We start from the raw sequence: 19,959 nt of genomic DNA, 5'->3' as shown, positions 1-19,959 counted from the left end.
TATGGGTTGTGTACAGTATATACAGTGGTCATGCTCTGCAAGTCAACACAGAATGAACTTTCAAGTATCTAGGCCTGCTCTTAAAGTTTACCTGTCTGTAGAATGGGGGGACTGACGCTGATCCTGCTGCTGCTGTGTCTGTCTGGGACTCTGGAAACCAATGACTTCGTTGCTATCCTCACAAGTTTGCTGAGCACCAACCTTTGTTTGTCTACAGAGACACCAGGTGGTCTTCTCAGCTGCACTGTGAATAAATGGTGGACATATAGTGCCATATAACCCTGGCACCACTTTAGAAAGATATATTCACCAATGTTGAAAATGCCTACAACCTCAAACACAGGTAGCCATGGTCAAGCCATCTAATGCAATGCATGTCATTTTAACAAATTGACAATTGACAAAAACTTTCATTGATTCATTTGTTTTTCAGGCATCTTTTTGACGCCTGGGAGAGGAGTCTATGTCTTCGTATTCTCTGCTTTCAATCATGCCAGTGCACACACCACTGCTGTGAGTTTATATCATAACGGGCAAACAATAGTCTCTATCCATGACCAGAAGTCACGGACCACAGATGACACTTCATTCAACAGTGCCTCCATTCTGAGGGAAGAGAGAGACCAGGTCAACATGCGTCTGTGGGCAAACATGAGGGTCTTTGATGACCACCTCATTTACAATACCTTCAGTGGTCACCTCCTTTATCTTATGTAAAACCAATGTACTTAAAGATAATAGTAATATTCAACATGTAACACTATATCTTATTGTCAGAATTATATGTACACTGTATAATTTTAATTTACTGTAATTGATTTAGAATGTATCTATAGTCTTAACAATGTATTAGCTTTAATTCCATAAAAATAGTATGAATAAATGCTAAATGTAAACTAAACTGTATAACCAACCAAATAAAAAGATAATTTCTACCAACTCTCTGGCCACGTGAGTCAAGCTTCCCTTGTGCACACAAACGCAATTATTGTTTTGTTTATACCTCTCCCCATCAATGTCTTTGGATAATATTTAACCCAGACATGCTTATAAACAAGAGGTAGGCTACACGCAGACACATCACAACACAGACCTGCAGGTCATATAGTCATAGATATATCTACTACTGAAGTACACGTTTAAGTACTGATCTGTAGAATGGGGGGAATGACTCTGACCCTGCTGCTGCTGTGTCTGTCTGGGACTCTCAGTGAAGATGCTGGAGAAGACAACCTCAATGACATCATGGTACAGATTCAGCCTGAACAGGGACAGGACATAGAACATGAATACAAGGCTCATAACCAACAGGTAGAGACTGCAGCCACTACAACAACCCAATCAGGATGTGAGCCTACCATCCACACTGTGATGAGAGAACTGGGGGCAATGGAGGAGCGACTGGGAGCAACAATTAGGTCATTGGAAGGCATGAGAAACAGGCTGGAAGCCAGTGAGAGCCAAGTTAGGTCATTAAACGCCACAGTGAATGAACTGAAGAGATTCAATGAAGGTAAAGAGTATGATGTATGGTTCACTGAGAGACATTAGTGCATAGTCATTGAGTAACTTAATACAAGTATTCCAATTGTTCATTGTTTTAGTGTGTTATAAGTGTACTTAAAACCTCTTTGCGCACCGATCCCTTTAGTGGGATCATTTTCGTCAACATCCGCTAAATTGCAGAGCGCCAAATTAAATTAATAAAAATATTTAATTTTCATGAAATCACAAGTGCAATTTACCAAAACACAGTTTAGCTTGTTGTTAATCCACCTGGCGTGTCAGATTTCAAAAAAGCTTTACAGCGAAAGCAAACCAAGTGTTTATGTTCGGACAGCTCTCTCAGCAGACAAAAAATTACAAACAGCTAGCAGCAAAGTAGATTGGTCACAAAAGTCAGAAAAGCAATTAAATTAATCACTTACCTTTAATTATCTTCGGATGTTTGCACTTACGAGACTCCCAGTTACACAATAAATGTTTGTTTTGTTCGATAAAGATAATTTTTTATATCCAAAAACCTCCATTTGGTTGGCGCATTTTGTTGAGTAATCCACAGGTTCGTGCAGGTCACGACGGGCAGAAGAAAATTCCAAATAGTATCCGTAAAGTTCGTAGAAACATGTCAAACGTTTTTTATAACCAATCCTCAGGTTGTTTTTACAATAAATCATCGATAATATTTCAACTAGACGGTAGACTTTTCAATAGGAGAGAGAGAGAAAAGGTCTCGCTCCAGTGGCTCGTGCATGCACAAGTCTGGGGACACCTAGCTATCCACTGACACGATGTGATCATTCTCGCTCATTTTTCAGAATAAAAGCCTGAAACTATGTCTAAAGACTGTTCACACCTTGTGGAAGCCATAGGGAAAGGATATCTGGTTGATATCCCTTTAAATGGAGAGTAGGCATGCAATGGAACAGAGAGGTTTCAAAATAACAGCACTTCCTGATTGGATTTTCCTCATGTTTTCACCTGCAATATCAGTTATGTTATACTCACAGACAATATTTTGACAGTTTTGGAAACTTTTGTGTTTTCTATCCTAATCTGCCAATTATATGCAAATTCTAGCTTCTGGGCCTGAAGAATAGGCAGTTTCATTTGGGCAAGTTTTTCATCCAAACACCAAAATACTGCCCCCTAGTCTCAAGAAGTTAAAGTAATTTTGATCCAATTTTTGTTATGCTGTTGTGCCAATCAAGTTGTGTTAACGTAAACTGAACAGTAATTATTGTCAATTATCAAAACGTAACAGTAAAACTAATGTTGTCATGTCATGTTAAATCCTAGACAGGCCCCAGGTGACATTCTCAGCTACTTGAGGAATTTCTGGAACCATTGGACCTGTCAGCAATGAAATCACTCTGGTCTTCCAGCGTGTTCTATCAAACGTTGGAAATGCCTACAATCCAACCACAGGTATTTCCCTCAATGTCAAAAAAAAAAAAAAAGGGATTCACATTTTTACACACAATGCTCATGCTTACGTTAGTTAGTATGCTGTGTGTAGCTATTACTTTACGTTACATGTTCTTACTTCGTATCCACTAAATTAACAATAATGCTGAATAATTTATATTTTTCCTCTGATTGGAGGCATCTTTACAGCACCAGTGAGAGGACTCTACCATTTCACCTTCACAGCTTTTGACTGGGGATGGACTAAAATGACAGGGGCAAGCTTACGTCGTAATGGACAGGTAATGGTCTCTGTGTATGATGAGAAAGAAGGGGGTTCCTCTGAGTCGTCATCCAATAGCACCACCTTCCTGCTACAAGTGGGAGAGCAGGTGTATGTTGCTCTCTGGGGACATGGACATCAGATATCTGACAATGAAAATCACTACTCCTCATTTAACGGTTTCCTGCTCTTTCCCATATGATGAAATATGTTCAATATGTTTTTCTGATCAATCACATACATCTTAAAATTTTGACATAGAATATAGTAAGTGTGTGCTTGTAGAAATGCAAGAGGGACATCCTGTATTTGTTCTCATTAGATATAATAATTGAGATTTTTTATAAAAAAATAATGCATTTTATTGAAAAAAATAGTCAGGATTTCTGTACAAGTAACTGCGTGCCACGAACCGGCTCAAAGCCCGTAACAAAAGGGAGACAACGTGGAGATAAGGAGTAACAAAACATATATTTATTAAATAAAGTAAAGTACAATATACAATGGTGTCTGTAATCAGTAATCAGTAGTGTAAGTGAGTGTTTTGCATGAATGTGATAATGCAGGGTGTTGAAAGATCCCAAAGCAAACAACCAAAAACCACCAAGATACACAACCAAATCTATAAAGGTGTCTGCATGGAGAGAGTCTCCCCTATGAATGGGGAAGTGGTGTATTTATCCTGGGAGACACCTGGCCCAGGTGTTTCACATGTAGCTGACGACCCTCCCAACTCCGCCCACCGGCATCCTAATAAGGAAACAAGAACAAATAGAGAATACGGCAGAAACAGTAGGAGGGTCGTCACCCCCCCCATAAAACCGGGGACCAACAAGGACCCCGAATCATACCGGCCCCTGCGTCCCCAAATTGCTTTTTATTGAGATGACTCATGTACTGAAGGCAGCTCTGCAGAGTGGTCACTAGCTAGCTCAGCCAAAAAGTTATAAAATCAAATGTAAACCTTATCCTAATCTTAATCATAACCTTAACCACACTGCTAAACCTAATGCTTAACCCAAACCTTCAAATTTTGACTTTGCAGCTGAACCATCTAGCGAAACCGCTCACTGTCGCCCAGTTCTGCCTCCAGGGAAAGACTCATGACAATAAACGTCAACGGCTAACACCACAAAAACACAATACTATATTCTCATTCACAGTACACAGTATTCACAGTGCCAAATCAAAAAGACACAAATAAATCTCACTTAAATATCTTCAAACATTTTTTTTTACCATTTTAGTGATTAACCTCTGCAGATTGTGTACTACTTTAGGTCCTGCAGCAGAACGCATGCAATGTGACAATCATTATGATACATAGATATAGTGATGAGAATGATTATGACAGCTGATTATAATGATAGAAGTGAGAATCATACTCAAAAACAATAAAGGCATTTAAATGCCTTCATGCATGTAAAACAAAACTGCGTATAAATGATTACGAATGCTTTCCAATTCATTATGTAGGCCCACTATCATATGAAGGTGATGAGGTACTCTGGGTACGCTTGGTCGTCGTGGAAGATGACAAACATGCTGGGTCTCTGCAGGTTGTCCACTAGACTGTCATAGCAGTCAGCGGAATCTGTGGGGGAGCGACGAAGGGTGAACTTCATGGAGGGGTCACCCAGGGTATAGCGCCCGGTCAGGACACGTGCAACGTACATACGCCTGTGCCCAGAACCATCAGGAGGGCTATATCTGGGATTGGCTGAATAGCTGGCGTTCACAGCAAAATACACACCCACTCCATATGCTGTAACTAAAAGAAGAAGACAAGTGGAGGAAATGGATGAAGCGGAGAGAATTCATTAATAAAAATGAAAGTACGTAAAAGTAAAAGACGACATTGGAATAGCATTGTAATAGCATTGTAATAGCATGTAATAGCATTGTAATAGCATTGTAATAGCATTGTAATAGCATTGTAATAGCCCTTACTATTAGCATAGCTCCTGTCGAATCCATTACTTTCAATGGCGTCACAGGTTTTTGCTGCCGTCCCGTGGTAGAGTTTCCTTACCCCTACCGCCGCTGCTCCGTTCTTGGCCCGGATGCGCTGCTCACACAATGCGTACGCCTGCCACAGAAATACATTCTGCACACGCTCAATCTGGGAAAGAGACAACGTTCAAGAACCAACCAACACCTTAAAACACAACTACAGTATTGTTATTTACACTGAACAAAAATATAAAACAACAATTTCAAAGATTAAAGTTCACACGACAAAATCAGTCAATTGAAATAAATTCATTTGGCCCTAATCTATGGATTTCACATGACTGGGAATACAGATGGTCACAGATACCTTAAAAAAAAAAAGTAGGGGCGTGGATCAGAAAACCAGTTTCTGGGATCTTTTATTTCAGCTCATGAACCATGGGACCAACACTTTACATGTTGCATTTATATTTTTGTATTTTAATTTTAATTTTCTATACTACCAGATACAGTATAATCATAATAAGCAGCTGGTTGTGTGTCAGGTTGTGGCGTGTCAGGTTGTTGGTCTGTTACTTTGTGGATGGCGACTTGTGTTGCCGTGGTGCTTTGGAATGCCTGTGCCACCGCCTGGTACTCTGACGAGGTAGGCAAGAGCAGCACTCTCTTCAGCGTTTCACCAGCGGCCATATCATCCCAGTACGATGGCAATTCTAAAAACACAGGACTATAAGTGGAGTTTACGGCATGAACAGGGCTATTATCAGAGGATGTTTAAAATGTTAAACGGGTTTTAAAGATAACAGTGAAATCAATAGTGGCTATGGGTCATCAGGCTGATGACATAATGGATTGAAGGGTTAGTGTTAACTACAAATCAACGTCTGACTGTAAAGTCGCTCTGGATAAAAGCATCCGCTATCTGACCAAAATATAACATATAATAAAACTGTCAGATATTCTAAAACGGAAAATAAAACAATTCAATCCATACTTTCACTCTCCTCTCGCTTCATCTTATAGGTGCAACCCGTTTTCCAGTCAGTGGCCATGTTGTTCTTCAGGTTCACCCTGACTTTGCTCCCATCTGGGACATCCAGCTCTGCTGAGACATCTCCTCTTAGCTGTGCCTGCTCCAGATGGTAGTTGTCATGCATCCCCAGCTCCTCCCAAACGTCACCATGCCTGCACATAGACCACTGGACACTGAGGGCCATTAGTGCCTCATTTCTGTCTTGCAGCTCCCTGCGGAGGGCGCCACTGAGCGCACTATCCAGCACCTCGCGCACGCTCAGAACGTCCTCCTTCAGGCCTCGGAGAACATAAAACCCCTCTCCAGTCGCAGCTCCACCTCCAGCTCCAGCCTCCACCCCTCCTGCCTTCTGAACTCTACCCAGCTCCAGGCTCACTCCCAGGACCTTGGCATTCTTCTGCACGGCCTGCAGCTCCACCTCTCCCAGCATGCACAGGTCCTCTCCCTTCACATCTCTCTGAGTCAGCTGGTTCTGCAAGATGGCCTCCAGCTCCCGCCTGGCCCCCCTGATGGCGTCCGCCCCGCGCCCCACCACGCTCAGCACCACCGGGGGCGGTCTCCAGGGGGTGATGGTGAGGCCTGGAAGGGCATGAGGAGGGGGAAGGGAGCCATGCGAGGGGGAGGAAAAGCCGATCCTCAGTTTCTTTGTCAGTATCTGTTGGGCTCTCTCTGAGGAGACAAAGAGAGGAGAGTTGAGACAGAGTGTAAAGTCACATTTTATAACTCGGATCCAAAGTTTTCCCTGTCATCAAAGCATCACCAGGTAAAACCAGGCCCAAGTTATATCTGCATACCCAAGAATATAGAGATCATTTGTACATACACAAGTATACACACAAACACACAAACCTTTCGGTGTTGGGTTTGGAGCGACAGCTCCCAGTCGGCTCTCCAGCTCTGACCTGCAAACAAACAAAAACATAAATAAAATGTCCTGTCCAAAGCTTAACATCCAGACATCACAACTAAAACTCGTAAAATAACAAAACTCATTCTATAAGTGAAGCAAACTACAAACAAACTTACCATACCATTTAAACCAGGGTTGCCCAACCCTGTTTCTGGAGAGCTATCTCTGTAAGTTTTTCACTCCAACCCCAGTTGTAACTAACCTGATTCAGCTTATCAACCAGCTAATTATTAGAATCAGGTGTGCTACATAAGGGTTCCACTCTAAACCTACAGCATGGTAGGGCTTGCAGTCCAAACGCAAAGTAGAGAGCCCTCGGGCCTTGAATGACGTTTTACATCATCACATCCGAGTGTACCTTCAATGTCCCTTGCCCAAGCGAGGGAGAGTGATGATCGGAGGTGCGACGTCCCTGGTAGAAATCTTGAAGTTCAGCTTAAAAACGACCAACCTAAAGCTATTAATGTACCTAGCAAGTTAACGTAGCTAACTAGCAGTTTTATCAGGTAGCTAGCTAGCTACAGTTACCCATAGCTGTCTAGCTAGTTTTATAGTTTGGTAATTTATTTCAAGAAATTCCCCAAAATATGTTTATGAAGCTAGCTATGTTTTATATGCTCCTCACTACGAGACTCAGCCAATTTGATCGTAATTCCCATTTGCCAACGCCAAAATCAATGTAATCTATAAATTATTTTTGCAAGATAGCATCATAATTTTGTCTCACATACCGAAAATGCAGCCGTGTTGATAAAATTGGACACTTTGCAACCACTGAAGTTTGACACGTCTCATTTTGAATTGAATTGTGGGTCGTATCAACCAGACAAGTGATCCAGGTTCTTCACTCGGTCCCTCCAGCTAAACCGAGGGCTGTTTGTCAACTGGACCTCCACTTAAGATGACAATCAAACTGCATCCGGTTTCGACGAGGGGTAGTGGCTAGCGCGAGGGCTAATGGGGGTCAAATGAACGTGTTTGAACTGTAGCCAAGCTCTTCAGGAACAGGGTTGGGAAGCCCGTGATTCAAACCAAGACACATCAGAGACCCCACCATTTCTGACAATTAAAATGGAGACTGACCTGAATGCCTGGAAGACGGGTCTCTGCAGCATGACAATGCGGATGACAGAGAGGATGTTGGGGGACAAATCCCTCACACTTGACGCCATGCCATCCAACATGGCCTTACACACAGAGCTAGAGTCTGCTCGAGCAGCTCCTGGATGAAAAAAACAAGTTTTTTTTATGTCTAGAATATCATCTAACCAGTATATTACAGAATATAGATGCTCCTGTCACTAATGAACATGTTCATCAGTATTTGTTTTGACATTAACTGAATTGTGTCCTACGAAATTTAAGACTAACAACTGCGCACAATAAAAATATTGAACACAAATTGGTATGGCAGAGGGTTGATACAAGAGCAAATCAAGGGAGTCGGTATTGCATTTCACACAAAATAAGACACACTGTACATACCAGTGTTGACTGCAGGGAAGGCTGCAGAGCGGTAGCCCTTTCTCTCACACTGTTTCAGTATCTTCCCACAGACCTTGCTGATCCTCTGTGTGTCGCATTTAAAGCTGACGTGAACGATCTCCTTGCAGCCCAGTGCACCGGGCCCTGTGGTGCACATCAAGCCTCCTGGCACACCCACTGATGGAGAGAAAAAGAAAGATATGGAGGCTTCTGAGGGGAGGACAGCTCATAATAATGGCTGGAATGGAGTCAATGGAATGGTATCAACCACATGGAAACCACGTCTTTGATGTGTTTGATGCCATTCCATTGACTCCATTCCAGAAATGATTATGCGCCATCCTCCCCTCAGCAGCATCCACTGGTAGGCACTTAGTGTTCAAATATAGACATATGAGTGACAGTGGAGGCTGGTAGGAGGGGCTACAGGAGGAAGGGCTCATTGTAATGGCTGGAATTGAATCAAGGGAACGGAGTCGAACATGTGGTTTCCATACGTTTGATGTGTTTGAATGGGTTCCATTTATTCCATTCCAGCCATTACAATGAGCCCGTCCTCCTATAGCTCCTCCCACCTGCCTCCATCAATAAGTGAAGAATAAGCTAGTAAAGCGATCTGTGAAGTAATTATTCAATGTCTCTATATCTTAGTGGAAAAAGATTTTCCTTCGTCAAATGATTACTTTCTGACTTGTGTGAACGGATTGCTCAGAGATTTTGTGATTGTGTTAATAGGATTGTGTATGGAAATACTGTAAAACCAACCTTGTGCTAACGCTGCTTGGACTGTGGAACCTGCAGCAGTCAGAATAGCTTTGGAGACACCTAGAGGAAGATAAGGGGACGTGAGGGGACACAGAGAACAGAACAAACAAGCAAACACACACATACACACACAGTGATGACTAATCAAAAGCACATTGGAGGACAATGGTAACTAGTGCTACCTGAATGGTTGGCTGAGAAGTCTGTGGTGTTGACGATGACATCAGTGGTCTCACGGGTGATGTCGCCAAAGACCAGTTGTAGCTTGACACTGCCCAGTGTGGCAGAGACCTCGTCCTGAGTGGTTGAGACGTGGCGATAGAAGGAGGCTAAGCGAGAGAGAGAGATTGACAAACAATTGACAAAAAAACAAACCAAAACAAAGGCAGAGAGAGAGAGACAGAGACAAAGAGACAGAGAAATTAACAAATAGTTGACAAACAAACAAACAAACCTAAACAAAGTTTTCTCATGCATTGTTGATTTCAATTTGGCATGAGGGTCTGCTATACAAATTGATGGAAAGAGGTGTTGGGGGAAAAACATCCAACATTATAAAATCCATGTACACAAAGAACAACTGTGCGGTTAAAATTGGCAAAAAACACACATTTCTTTCCACAGGGCCGTTGGGTGAGACAGGGATGCAACTTAAGCCCCATCATCTTCAACATATATATCAACGAATTGGCGAGGGCACAAGAACAGTCTGCAGCACCCGGCCTCACCCTACAGTACTAGAATCTGAAGTCAATTGTCTACTGTTTGCTGATGATCTGGTGCTTCTGTCCCCAACCAAGGAGGGCCTACAAGAGCACCTAGATATTCTGCACAGATTCCGTCAGACCTAGGCCCTGACAGACCTGGGCACTGACAGTAAATCTCAGTAAGACAAAAATAATGGTGTTCCAAAAAAGGCCAGGACCACAAATACAAATTCCATCTAGACACCGTTGCCCTAGAGCACACAAAAAACAATACATATCTTGGCCTAAACACCTGCGCCACAGGTAACCTCCACAAAGCTGTGAATGAGCTGAGAGACAAGACAAGAAGGGCCTTCTATGCCTTCAAAAGGAACATAAAAGCCGACATACCAATTAGGATCTGGCTAAAAAATACTTACTTATCAGTTATAGAACCCATTGCCCTTTATGGTTGTGAGGTCTGGGGCCCGCTCACCAACCAATAATTCACAAAATGAGACAAATACTAAATTGAGACTCTGCATGCAGAATTCTGCAAAAATATCATCCATGTACAGTGGTTCCTCCATTAAAAGTTGTGTCATACTGCGGCACACCCTGTGTGCTGTGCATTCTGTGGCACATCATTTCATTCTCAGCCATTTCTTCTGTTACTGCAAGTTATTGCATTAGCATTTGATAGTATTCCGTATAGTATTCCGTATTGGCATTACCAGAGAATTTAAAAGCTTTTTTGTAATAACATAGTATATGGGATTGATTTGAAGAAATCTGGCTTAATTAATTTGATTCATATTATGGTGTTTAAATTCAGAGAAAAATTGTCTGTTTGTAAATTCAGACCGTTTCGCTCTCGGAGTGCACACAGGACGTTCGGACCGAGGAGTAGGGTTGATTTGAGCATTCTGGCCTTACAACAACAGTCAAGCCCCCACGCTAACGTTGGCTAGCTACTTCCAGACACAAATGAGACCACTGACCATTTTACTAACCCTAGCAGAGCTGGTAAGGCAGTTTTCGTGTTAACTAGAGTGTTGGTGACTGTGAATGTGCTGCTGGAAACAATTTAATTGCGCTTATCTTCTGACGTTTACTGACCACGTCCATATTCAACAGGTGTTGAGCGCTAATAAAGTAATTATTCTGCGATCTGGTACACTCAGACTTAGAGTGCTCTGAAATCGTAGTTAGCTGGACACATTACATTTTTAACAACGTTATTTTCGGATAAAAACTAGTTCATTGCATCCGCCGTGGAGCCCAGTTTCATAATATGACCATATTTCTCAGCTGCTTGCCGTCGTTTTGAAGTATTCACAAAAAAACAGGCCTTATTTTAGTGCATTTAGTGCATCAAAGCGGACACCTACGAAGACGGCATCTCAGGTAAGCAGCACTGGGCTGTATTTACGTATCCTAAAAATGACACCTGCTGCTTTAGATTGAATGATCATATCTCAGTTATTGTTTTCAGATCTATAAAAATAAGCTGTTTTCTTTACTTTCAGAGAGCGAGCTGATCAAGGGGTTGAAAATGTAGATATTGCCAGATGTTCACTGTCTGAGGAACAGGCCGTGGGAAGCTTTATTGCTGCCAAAAGTGTCCATAACCAGAGGTAATTAAACTGTTCTGTGTTCTTTTTCTCCATCTCTGCCTGTCTTGTTGTACATGGAACCTGTCTCACATGCATTCATTTAAAAACCCTTAAGATGTCAGCTGCTAAATTTCAGATTTACACCACATAAACACAGCCATTTTCACTGGACTATCTGTTGCTGCCAAGTCATGATTTCCCTGGTGGTTAGACTTAATAACCAAGTGGTGAGACACATAGCCCTCTATATTTAAATGTTTCAGGTACAGTCCGATAGGTGTCTGGGTCACATACAGTATCTTCTATTGACATTATCTTCTATTGTTTGTCCTCATGTGTCTGTTTTTCATCATAAAGTACTCTGTAGCCACTTAGTGTGGACACCAGGTGAGACCACACACACACAAAATAAGAGTCTCTCTCTTATTCACTTCATCCATCTCCCCCTTCTCTCTAAATCCTCTACGGTTATATAAGCTGGTTTGGTGACCCCCTCCCCATTCTGAACTGGCTGACACAGAGGGCACAGGATGATCATAGGTGAGATGTCACTTGGTCGGGTCAACAGGAAGTATTATTAAAGAGATGCTTTAAAATGTAAATAAGACAGAGATGTAGTAGTCCCAGAGTTCATGATGCAAGGTCAGTTTTGCATTTCACCTCCTGATGATTATGATGACTGACCGTGTTAGAATAAAGAAAACAAGTCTTAATCATGTTCTCTCTCCATCCATCTGTCTCTCGTCTGCAAGTATGTTTTGATGTGAGAGAGGAAGCCAGTCCCGTCATCGCCACCTCACCCGCTCTTAAGATAACCTTCGGGCCAACTGGGGGCCCAAGGCTGGTTAGGAGACACCGCAATTGTGATGAACTGAGAGAATATTAGGGTAGCACTGTAATTCATGAGTCATTTGCTGTCTGCCTCTGTTCTTACCTCTTTCCCTTTCTGTCTTCTACACCTCTCTCACCACCTCGTCTTTCTTCCTTGTTTTATAATGCACAACATACGTGCATTGAAGTTCACATTGAACTTGTATTTATGATATAATATTAAAAATGATCATAATTATAATGCATTTATGTAGTTATAACACCTGGATAATTCACTTCTTTCAAGAAAACGTTTCAAATTCTCCACAGGTTGAAATTAAGTATTTCATTGAAATACTATCCTGTGTCCTCAGACTAATGCAGATGAAGGGAGTTAGATATGCATAGTTATTTTCTGTATGTATGAATTACAAATCAATCATGTTTCTAGTTTATTTCATAGTTACAGTGTGTTAATCATTGATGTCCCAGGAGTAGGAGTGGTAAACACTGTTGAAGTGTATAATTGTAATACATACAGTTTGACATGACTGAAAAATAATGTCTCAGAGATTCATACCTGAACCGCACCTTTATTTGCCAAGGAAGAGTACATTATCAGTGAATATATTCAATGTACAGGCTACAATGTGGGAATGTCATGCATAGTAATAACTACAGGACATGTACAGTTGAAGTTGGAAGTTTACATACACTTATGTTGGAGTCATTAAAATCGTTTTTCAACCACTCCACAAATGTCTTGTTAACAAACTATAGTTTTGGCAAGTAGGTTAGGACATCTACTTTTGCATGACACTTAGGGTTAGGCAGGTGAAAAGCATGGCTAGCCGTAGAAAAATGCTTATTGAAATTCTCGATTATTGTGGATTTATTAGTGGTGACAGTGTTTCCTAGCCTCAGTGAAGTGGGCAGCTGGGAGGCGGTGCTCTTATTCTCCATGGACTTTACAGTGTCCCAAAACGTTTTGGAATTAGTGCTACAGGATGCAAATTTCTGTTGAAAAAGCTAGCCTTTGCTTTCCTAACTGACTGTGTATATTGGTTCCTCACTTCCCTGAAAAGATGCATATCACGGGGGCTATTTGATGCTAATGCAGTGCGCCACAGGATGTTTTTGTGCTGGTCAAGGGCAATCAAGTCAGGTGGGAACCAGGGGCTATATCTGTTCTTAGTTCTACATTTTTTGAATGGGGCATGCTTATTTAAGATGGTGAGGAAAGCACTTTTAAAGAGCAACCAGGCATCCTCTACTGACGGGATGAGGTCAATATCCTTCCAGGATACCCGGGCCAGGTCGATTAGAAAGGCCTGCTCGCACAAGTGTTTTAGGGAGCGTTTGACAGTGATGAGGGGTGGTCGTTTGACCGCAGACCCATTACGGACGCAGGCAATAAGGCAATGATCGCTGAGATCCTGGTTGAAGACAGCAGAGGTGTATTTGTAAATATGACAGGAATAGTTTCCTTAACTCACTCTGATCTGGAGAAGCATCCATTACAAACCCTCTGACATGCAAAGCACACTGGGAAGTCTGGAAAGCCTGGTAGTAAAACAGAATACAACCACAAGTCAAGGGCAACCAGTGATGAACTGTGTTAAACAGTAACTTAAGTTTTGATTTTGCATGAAACATCCATGGAAGTCAAGAGAAGTGCCCTTCTTTAAAAGTCTCTTCTCACCTTGGTAGAATCTCTGTCATTGGGATGGATAACAATGCGGACAAGGAAGGGGGTTCTGCTCGCTCGATTCTGTTCATACCTACGGATCTCTTCTAGCAGAACCTGTGTTACCACATTGTGAGGGAACTGGAGAACCACACCAGTTCCAAGTACAGGGAAGGCAACAGAACAGAATCCCTGGATCTCACAAGAGGCTAGAACTTTCCTCACACCCTGCCTCAGAGCCTGAGAGAGGACCAGAGATCAAGGGTTAATGGTGGTTCAAAGGTCACAACTGCCAAGTGAAGACACACTCACACATGCACACACACACACGGACACATACCAGGGGACAAACCTGTACTGCTGGTCCGTGGAGGTTGTTGTCCCATTGTAGACAGCTGAGGAAGAAGACGCTGCCAGAGCTGAGACCAGACAGTCCCTCCACCAGGACGTTGTCACCAGGTGCAGTCCGTCCCCCTGATTTCCTCGCAAACGCTTTCATCAGCCCTGGTCCAGCTGCCTCCGACAAGACATGACCCACTCGGGAGGAAAGAGGCTTACTACCAACCATGGGGGACACCAGGGCATCCACCTTCAGAGAGAGAGAGAGAGACAGACAGACAGACAGACAGACAGACAGACAGACAGACAGACAGACAGACAGACAGACAGACAGACAGACAGACAGACAGAGGGACAGAGAGACAGGCAGAGAGACAGACAGAGAGACAGACAGAGAGACAGACAGAGAGAGTTAAGTTTGAGGTTATTTTTTATTTTTACAGGGACAGTGCACATTAATCAACGTTTCAGTAAAAGTGCCGGTTTTAGCCAGCCGGCTAATTTTCAACCGCAGTCCCTGGGCAGGTTATTAAAAACAATTACAATATAGACAATAGCAACATAGAACAAGCAAGACATAGCAACATAGGACAAGCAAGACATAGCATACAGACAGAGCAACATAGGGCAAGCAAGACGTAGCATACAGACAGAGCAACATAGAACAAAAAGCAGCAAGACAAAATTCATAAAAGAAACAAAGTGTTTCCACACCTCACAAGCTACAGACAACAGACAACATGGAAAGCGGCAACACACAGCTAGGGACCATGTTCACAAATCTGATTGACCTTTAGCCATGTCTTCAAGCATTTTGTGAAAGTGTGATATGTGGTGCAGTTATGTGTGTCTGATGGCAGTGTATTCCAGACATGGGAAGCTCTCACAGAGAATGCAGATTTACTAAAGGTGCTTTTCCTTAGGGGAACTATACAGTCACCTCTCATGGCAGACCTTGTGGATCTGCTGCCATATGTCTGGGTTTTCTGTTTAACAAAAATATTGAGTGGAGGGGGAGCCAGGCCATTAAGGATCTTGAATACAAGACATGCATCGGTGTATTGCACAAGATTTTCCCAACTCAAGAGCTCATGCTTTCTAAGGATGTGACAATGATGATGGCTATTGGGCTTCCTATCAAGCACTTTGAGAGCCTGTTTGTAGACAGACTGAATAGGTTTTAATGTTGTACAGCAAGCTTGGGCCCAACTAGTCAAGCAGTATGTTAATATAATAATATATGCCATTTAGCAGACGCTTTTATCCAAAGCGACTTACAGTCATGTGTGCATACATTCTACGTATGGGTGGTCCCGGGAATCGAACCCACTACCCTGGCGTTACAAGCGCCATGCTCTACCAACTGAGCCACAGAAGGACCACGTTAAGTGGGGGAGTAGCATAGATTTGAAGTACAGTTTTGCTACCTCTGTAGTCAAACAGTTTCGTATAAATCGGAAATTAGCTAGGTTGAATTTGGTTATTTGAATTACCTTTTTCACATGCTTTTTAAAAGAGAGGTTGGAATCAAGTATGATGCCAAGGTACTTAAAATCGGATACCACCTGGAGCTTCTCCCCTGACACATAGACATCTGGCTCAGTAGCATCTGTTGCCCTCTTTGTGAAGAACATGCAAACAGTTTTTTTCACATTGAGATGCAAACACGAGTCACTGAGCCACTTTGTAACCTGGACCATTACAGTAGTGAGTTCTTGTGCAGCTTGTTGTTTGCTCTTTGCATGCACATATATCACTGTATCATCTGCATACATTTGAACTTCAGACCCAGTACAGACAGAAGGCAGATCATTAATGTACAGGCTGAACAGGAGGGGCCCCAGTATTGACCCTTGGGGCACGCCCACATCATAGCCTGAGCACCTGTAGCATACTCCTGGGCTACAATACCCGGGCCCAGGACCGGTCTATCGATGTCACCACATGAAGGGGAATAAACAGACTCACCCCATCGCGACGTCCCCCAAAGGCTAACTCTCTAGCCCTCGCTATCTCCCTGCTTGCTAATTCGGCCTGCTAACTGCTAGCTTGTCTAGCTCCGGTCCGCTAACTGCTACCTTGTCTAGCCCGGGCCTACGAACTGTTAGCTTGTTAGCACAGGCCTGCTAACCGTCTGAATCACCGCGTCCCAAACACTCTCTGGACCCATATTTACTTTCTATCTCTTTTTGATTTTTAATTTGTTTATACCTTCCGGAAACCTGCCTCACCCAATGTGATACGGAATCGCTATTATTTTAAATTTTTTAGAACACACTCAAGAACCTCCAGACGCTAACCAGCTAACTAGCTACAAGCTATTTAGTCATTGTTAGTTTTTTTAACCTGGATAACACCCGCCAGTCCAGATTCCCTGCCCATCCACCGCTGCCCCCTGGACACTGATCTCTTGGCTACATAGCTGACGCATGCTGGACTGTCCATTAATCACGGTACTCCAGTCTGCTTATTTGTTTTATCTGTCGGCCCCGTTGCCTAGTCAACACCATTTTACCTGCTGTTTGTTGTGCTAGCTGATTAGCCTCGCCTACTGTTTTCGCTAGCTTTCCCAACTCAATACCTGTGATTACTGTATGCCTCGCTGTATGTCTCTCTCAAATGTCAATATGCCTTGTATACTGTTGTTCAGGTTAGTTATCATTGTTTTAGTTCACAATGGAGCCCCTAGTTCCACTCTTCATACCCCTGTTACCTCCTTTGTCCCACCTCCCACACATGCGGTGACCTCACTCATTACAACCAGCACGTCCAGAGATACAACCTCTCTCATCATCACCCAGTGCCTGGGCTTACCTCCGCTGTACCCGCACCCCACCATACCCCTGTCTGCGCATTATGCCCTGAATATATTCTACCATGCCCAGAAACCTGCTCCTCTTATTCTCTGTCCCCAACGCTCTAGGCGATCAGTTTTGATAGCCTTTAGCCGCACCCTCATACTACTCCTTCTCTGTTCCGCGGGGGTGATGTGGAGGTAAACCCAGGCCCTGCATGTCCCCAGGCACCCTCATTTGTTGACTTCTGTGATCGAAAAAGCCTTGGTTTCATGCATGTCAACATCAGAAGCCTCCTCCCTAAGTTTGTTTTACTCACTGCTTTAGCACACTCTGCTAACCCTGATGTCCTTGCCGTGTCTGAATCCTGGCTCAGGAAGGCCACCAAAAATTCAGAGATTTCCATACCCAACTATAACATCTTCCGTCAAGATAGAACTGCCAAAGGGGGAGGAGTTGCAGTCTACTGCAGAGATAGCCTGCAAAGTAATGTCATACTTTCCAGGTCCATACCCAAACAGTTTGAACTACTAATTTAGAAAATTACTCTCTCCAGAAATAAGTCTCTCACTGTTGCCGCCTGCTACCGACCACCCTCAGCTCCCAGCTGTGCCCTGGACACCATTTGTGAATTGATCGCCCCCCCATCTAGCTTCAGAGTTTGTTCTGTTAGGTGACCTAAACTGGGATATGCTTAACACCCCGGCAGTCCTACAATCTAAGCTAGATGCCCTCAATCTCACTCAAATCATCAAGGAACCCACCAGGTACAACCCTAACTCTGTAAACAAGGGCACCCTCATAGACGTCATCCTGACCAACTGGCCCTCCAAATACACCTCCGCTGTCTTCAACCAGGATCTCAGCGACCACTGCCTCATTGCCTGTATCCGCCACGGAGCCGCAGTCAAACGACCACCCTCATCACTGTCAAACGCTCCCTAAAACACTTCTGTGAGCAGGCCTTTCTAATCGACCTGGCCCGGGTGTCCTGGAAGGACATTGACCTCATCCCGTCAGTTGAGGATGCCTGGTCATTCTTTAAAAGTAACTTCCTCACCATTTTAGATAAGCATGCTCCGTTCAAAAAATGCAGAACCAAGAACAGATACAGCCCTTGGTTCACTCCAGACCTGACTGCCCTCGACCAGCACAAAAACATCCTGTGGCGGACTGCAATAGCATCGAATAGTCCCCGTGATATGCAACTGTTCAGGGAAGTCAGGAACCAATACACGCAGTCAGTCAGGAAAGCTAAGGCCAGCTTCTTCAGGCAGAAGTTTGCATCCTGTAGCTCCAACTCCAAAAAGTTCTGGGACACTGTGAAGTCCATGGAGAACAAGAGCACCTCCTCCCAGCTGCCCACTGCACTGAGGCTAGGTAACACGGTCTCCACCGATAAATTCATGATTATCGAAAACTTCAATAAGCATTTCTCAACGGCTGGCCATGCCTTCCGCCTGGCTACTCCAACCTCGGCCAACAGCTCCGCCCCCCCGCAGCTCCTCGCCCAAGCCTCTCCAGGTTCTCCTTTACCCAAATCCAGATAGCAGATGTTCTGAAAGAGCTGCAAAACCTGGACCCGTACAAATCAGCTGGGCTTGACAATCTGGACCCTCTATTCCTGAAACTATCCGCCGCCATTGTCGCAACCCCTATTACCAGCCTGTTCAACCTCTCTTTCGTATCATCCGAGATCCCTAAAGATTGGAAAGCTGCCACGGTCATCCCCCTCTTCAAAGGGGGTGACACCCTAGACCCAAACTGTGACAGACCTGTTTCCATCCTGCCCTGCCTATCTAAAGTCTTCGAAAGCAAAGTTAATAAACAGATCACTGAACATTTCAAATCCCACCGTACCTTCTCCGCTGTGCAATCTGGTTTCCGAGCCGGTCATGGGTGCACCTCAGCCACGCTAAAGATACTAAACGATATCATAACCACCAGCGATAAAAAACAGTACTGTCCAGCCGTCTTCATCGAGCTTGCCAAGGCTTTCGACTCTGTCAATCACCTTATTCTTATCGGCAGACTCAGTAGCCTCGGTTTTTCAGATGACTGCCTTGCCTGGTTCACCAATTACTTTGCAGACAGAGTTCAGTGTGTCAAATCAGAGGGCATGCTGTCCGGTCCTCTGGCAGTCTCTATGGGGGTGCCACACGGTTCAATTTTCGGGCCGACTCTTTTCTCTGTATATATCAATGATGTTGCTCTTGCTGCGGGCGATTCCCTGATCCACCTCTACGCAGACGACACCATTCTATATACTTTCGGCCCGTCATTGGACACTGTGCTATCTAACCTCCAAACGAGCTTCAATGCCATACAGCACTCCTTCCGTGGCCTCCAACTGCTCTTAAACGCTAGTAAAACCAAATGCATGCTTTTCAACCGATCGCTGCCTGCACCCGCATGCCCGACTAGCATCACCACCCTGGATGGTTCCGACCTTGAATATGTGGACATTTATAAGTACCTAGGTGTCTGGCTAGACTGCAAACTCTCCTTCCAGACTCATATCAAACATCTCCAATCGAAAATCAAATCAAGAGTCGGCTTTCTATTCCGCAACAAAGCCTCCTTCACTCACGCCGCCAAGCTTACCCTAGTAAAACTGACTATCCTACCGATCCTCGACTTCGGCGATGTCATCTACAAAATGGCTTCCAACACTCTACTCAGCAAACTGG

The 19,959-nt window shown here is 43.7% G+C and overlaps 1 protein-coding gene and 1 long non-coding RNA gene across 4 annotated transcripts in view; one reads left to right on the top strand and one right to left on the bottom strand.

The window, feature by feature from the left end:
* The first annotated feature begins 1,089 nt into the window (after positions 1 to 1,089).
* On the top strand, positions 1,090 to 3,503 carry LOC127916133 (uncharacterized). Its single transcript, XR_008093525.1, has 3 exons — positions 1,090 to 1,513; positions 2,800 to 2,928; positions 3,106 to 3,503. It is a non-coding gene; the product is annotated as an uncharacterized LOC127916133 (long non-coding RNA).
* Positions 3,504 to 3,642: 139 nt separating this feature from the next.
* Positions 3,643 to 19,959, bottom strand: part of LOC118368916 (protein mono-ADP-ribosyltransferase PARP14-like) — a 28,302-nt gene continuing 11,985 nt past the window's right edge. For 2 of the 3 annotated variants that reach the window (XM_052497455.1, XM_035753401.2), the window contains exons 4-15: positions 14,476 to 14,724; positions 14,151 to 14,375; positions 13,945 to 14,011; positions 9,519 to 9,665; positions 9,337 to 9,396; positions 8,572 to 8,748; positions 8,170 to 8,308; positions 7,026 to 7,078; positions 6,138 to 6,845; positions 5,720 to 5,856; positions 5,141 to 5,312; positions 3,643 to 4,961 (exon numbers count right to left, since the gene is read on the bottom strand). In XM_052497455.1, the coding sequence (XP_052353415.1) occupies positions 4,675 to 4,961; positions 5,141 to 5,312; positions 5,720 to 5,856; positions 6,138 to 6,845; positions 7,026 to 7,078; positions 8,170 to 8,308; positions 8,572 to 8,748; positions 9,337 to 9,396; positions 9,519 to 9,665; positions 13,945 to 14,011; positions 14,151 to 14,375; positions 14,476 to 14,724 (2,421 nt within the window). In that variant the 3' untranslated portion in view covers positions 3,643 to 4,674. The remainder of the gene's footprint in view (positions 4,962 to 5,140; positions 5,313 to 5,719; positions 5,857 to 6,137; positions 6,846 to 7,025; positions 7,079 to 8,169; positions 8,309 to 8,571; positions 8,749 to 9,336; positions 9,397 to 9,518; positions 9,666 to 13,944; positions 14,012 to 14,150; positions 14,376 to 14,475; positions 14,725 to 19,959) is intronic. The other variant, XM_052497454.1, reaches the window with a different exon arrangement.

The sequence above is a fragment of the Oncorhynchus keta genome, chromosome 35 (assembly GCF_023373465.1).
Source record: "Oncorhynchus keta strain PuntledgeMale-10-30-2019 chromosome 35, Oket_V2, whole genome shotgun sequence".
Classification (NCBI taxonomy): Eukaryota; Metazoa; Chordata; class Actinopteri; order Salmoniformes; family Salmonidae; genus Oncorhynchus; species Oncorhynchus keta.
The sequence above is the reverse complement of the archived record's forward strand: the minus strand, read 5'-3'. Positions and strand labels throughout refer to the sequence as shown.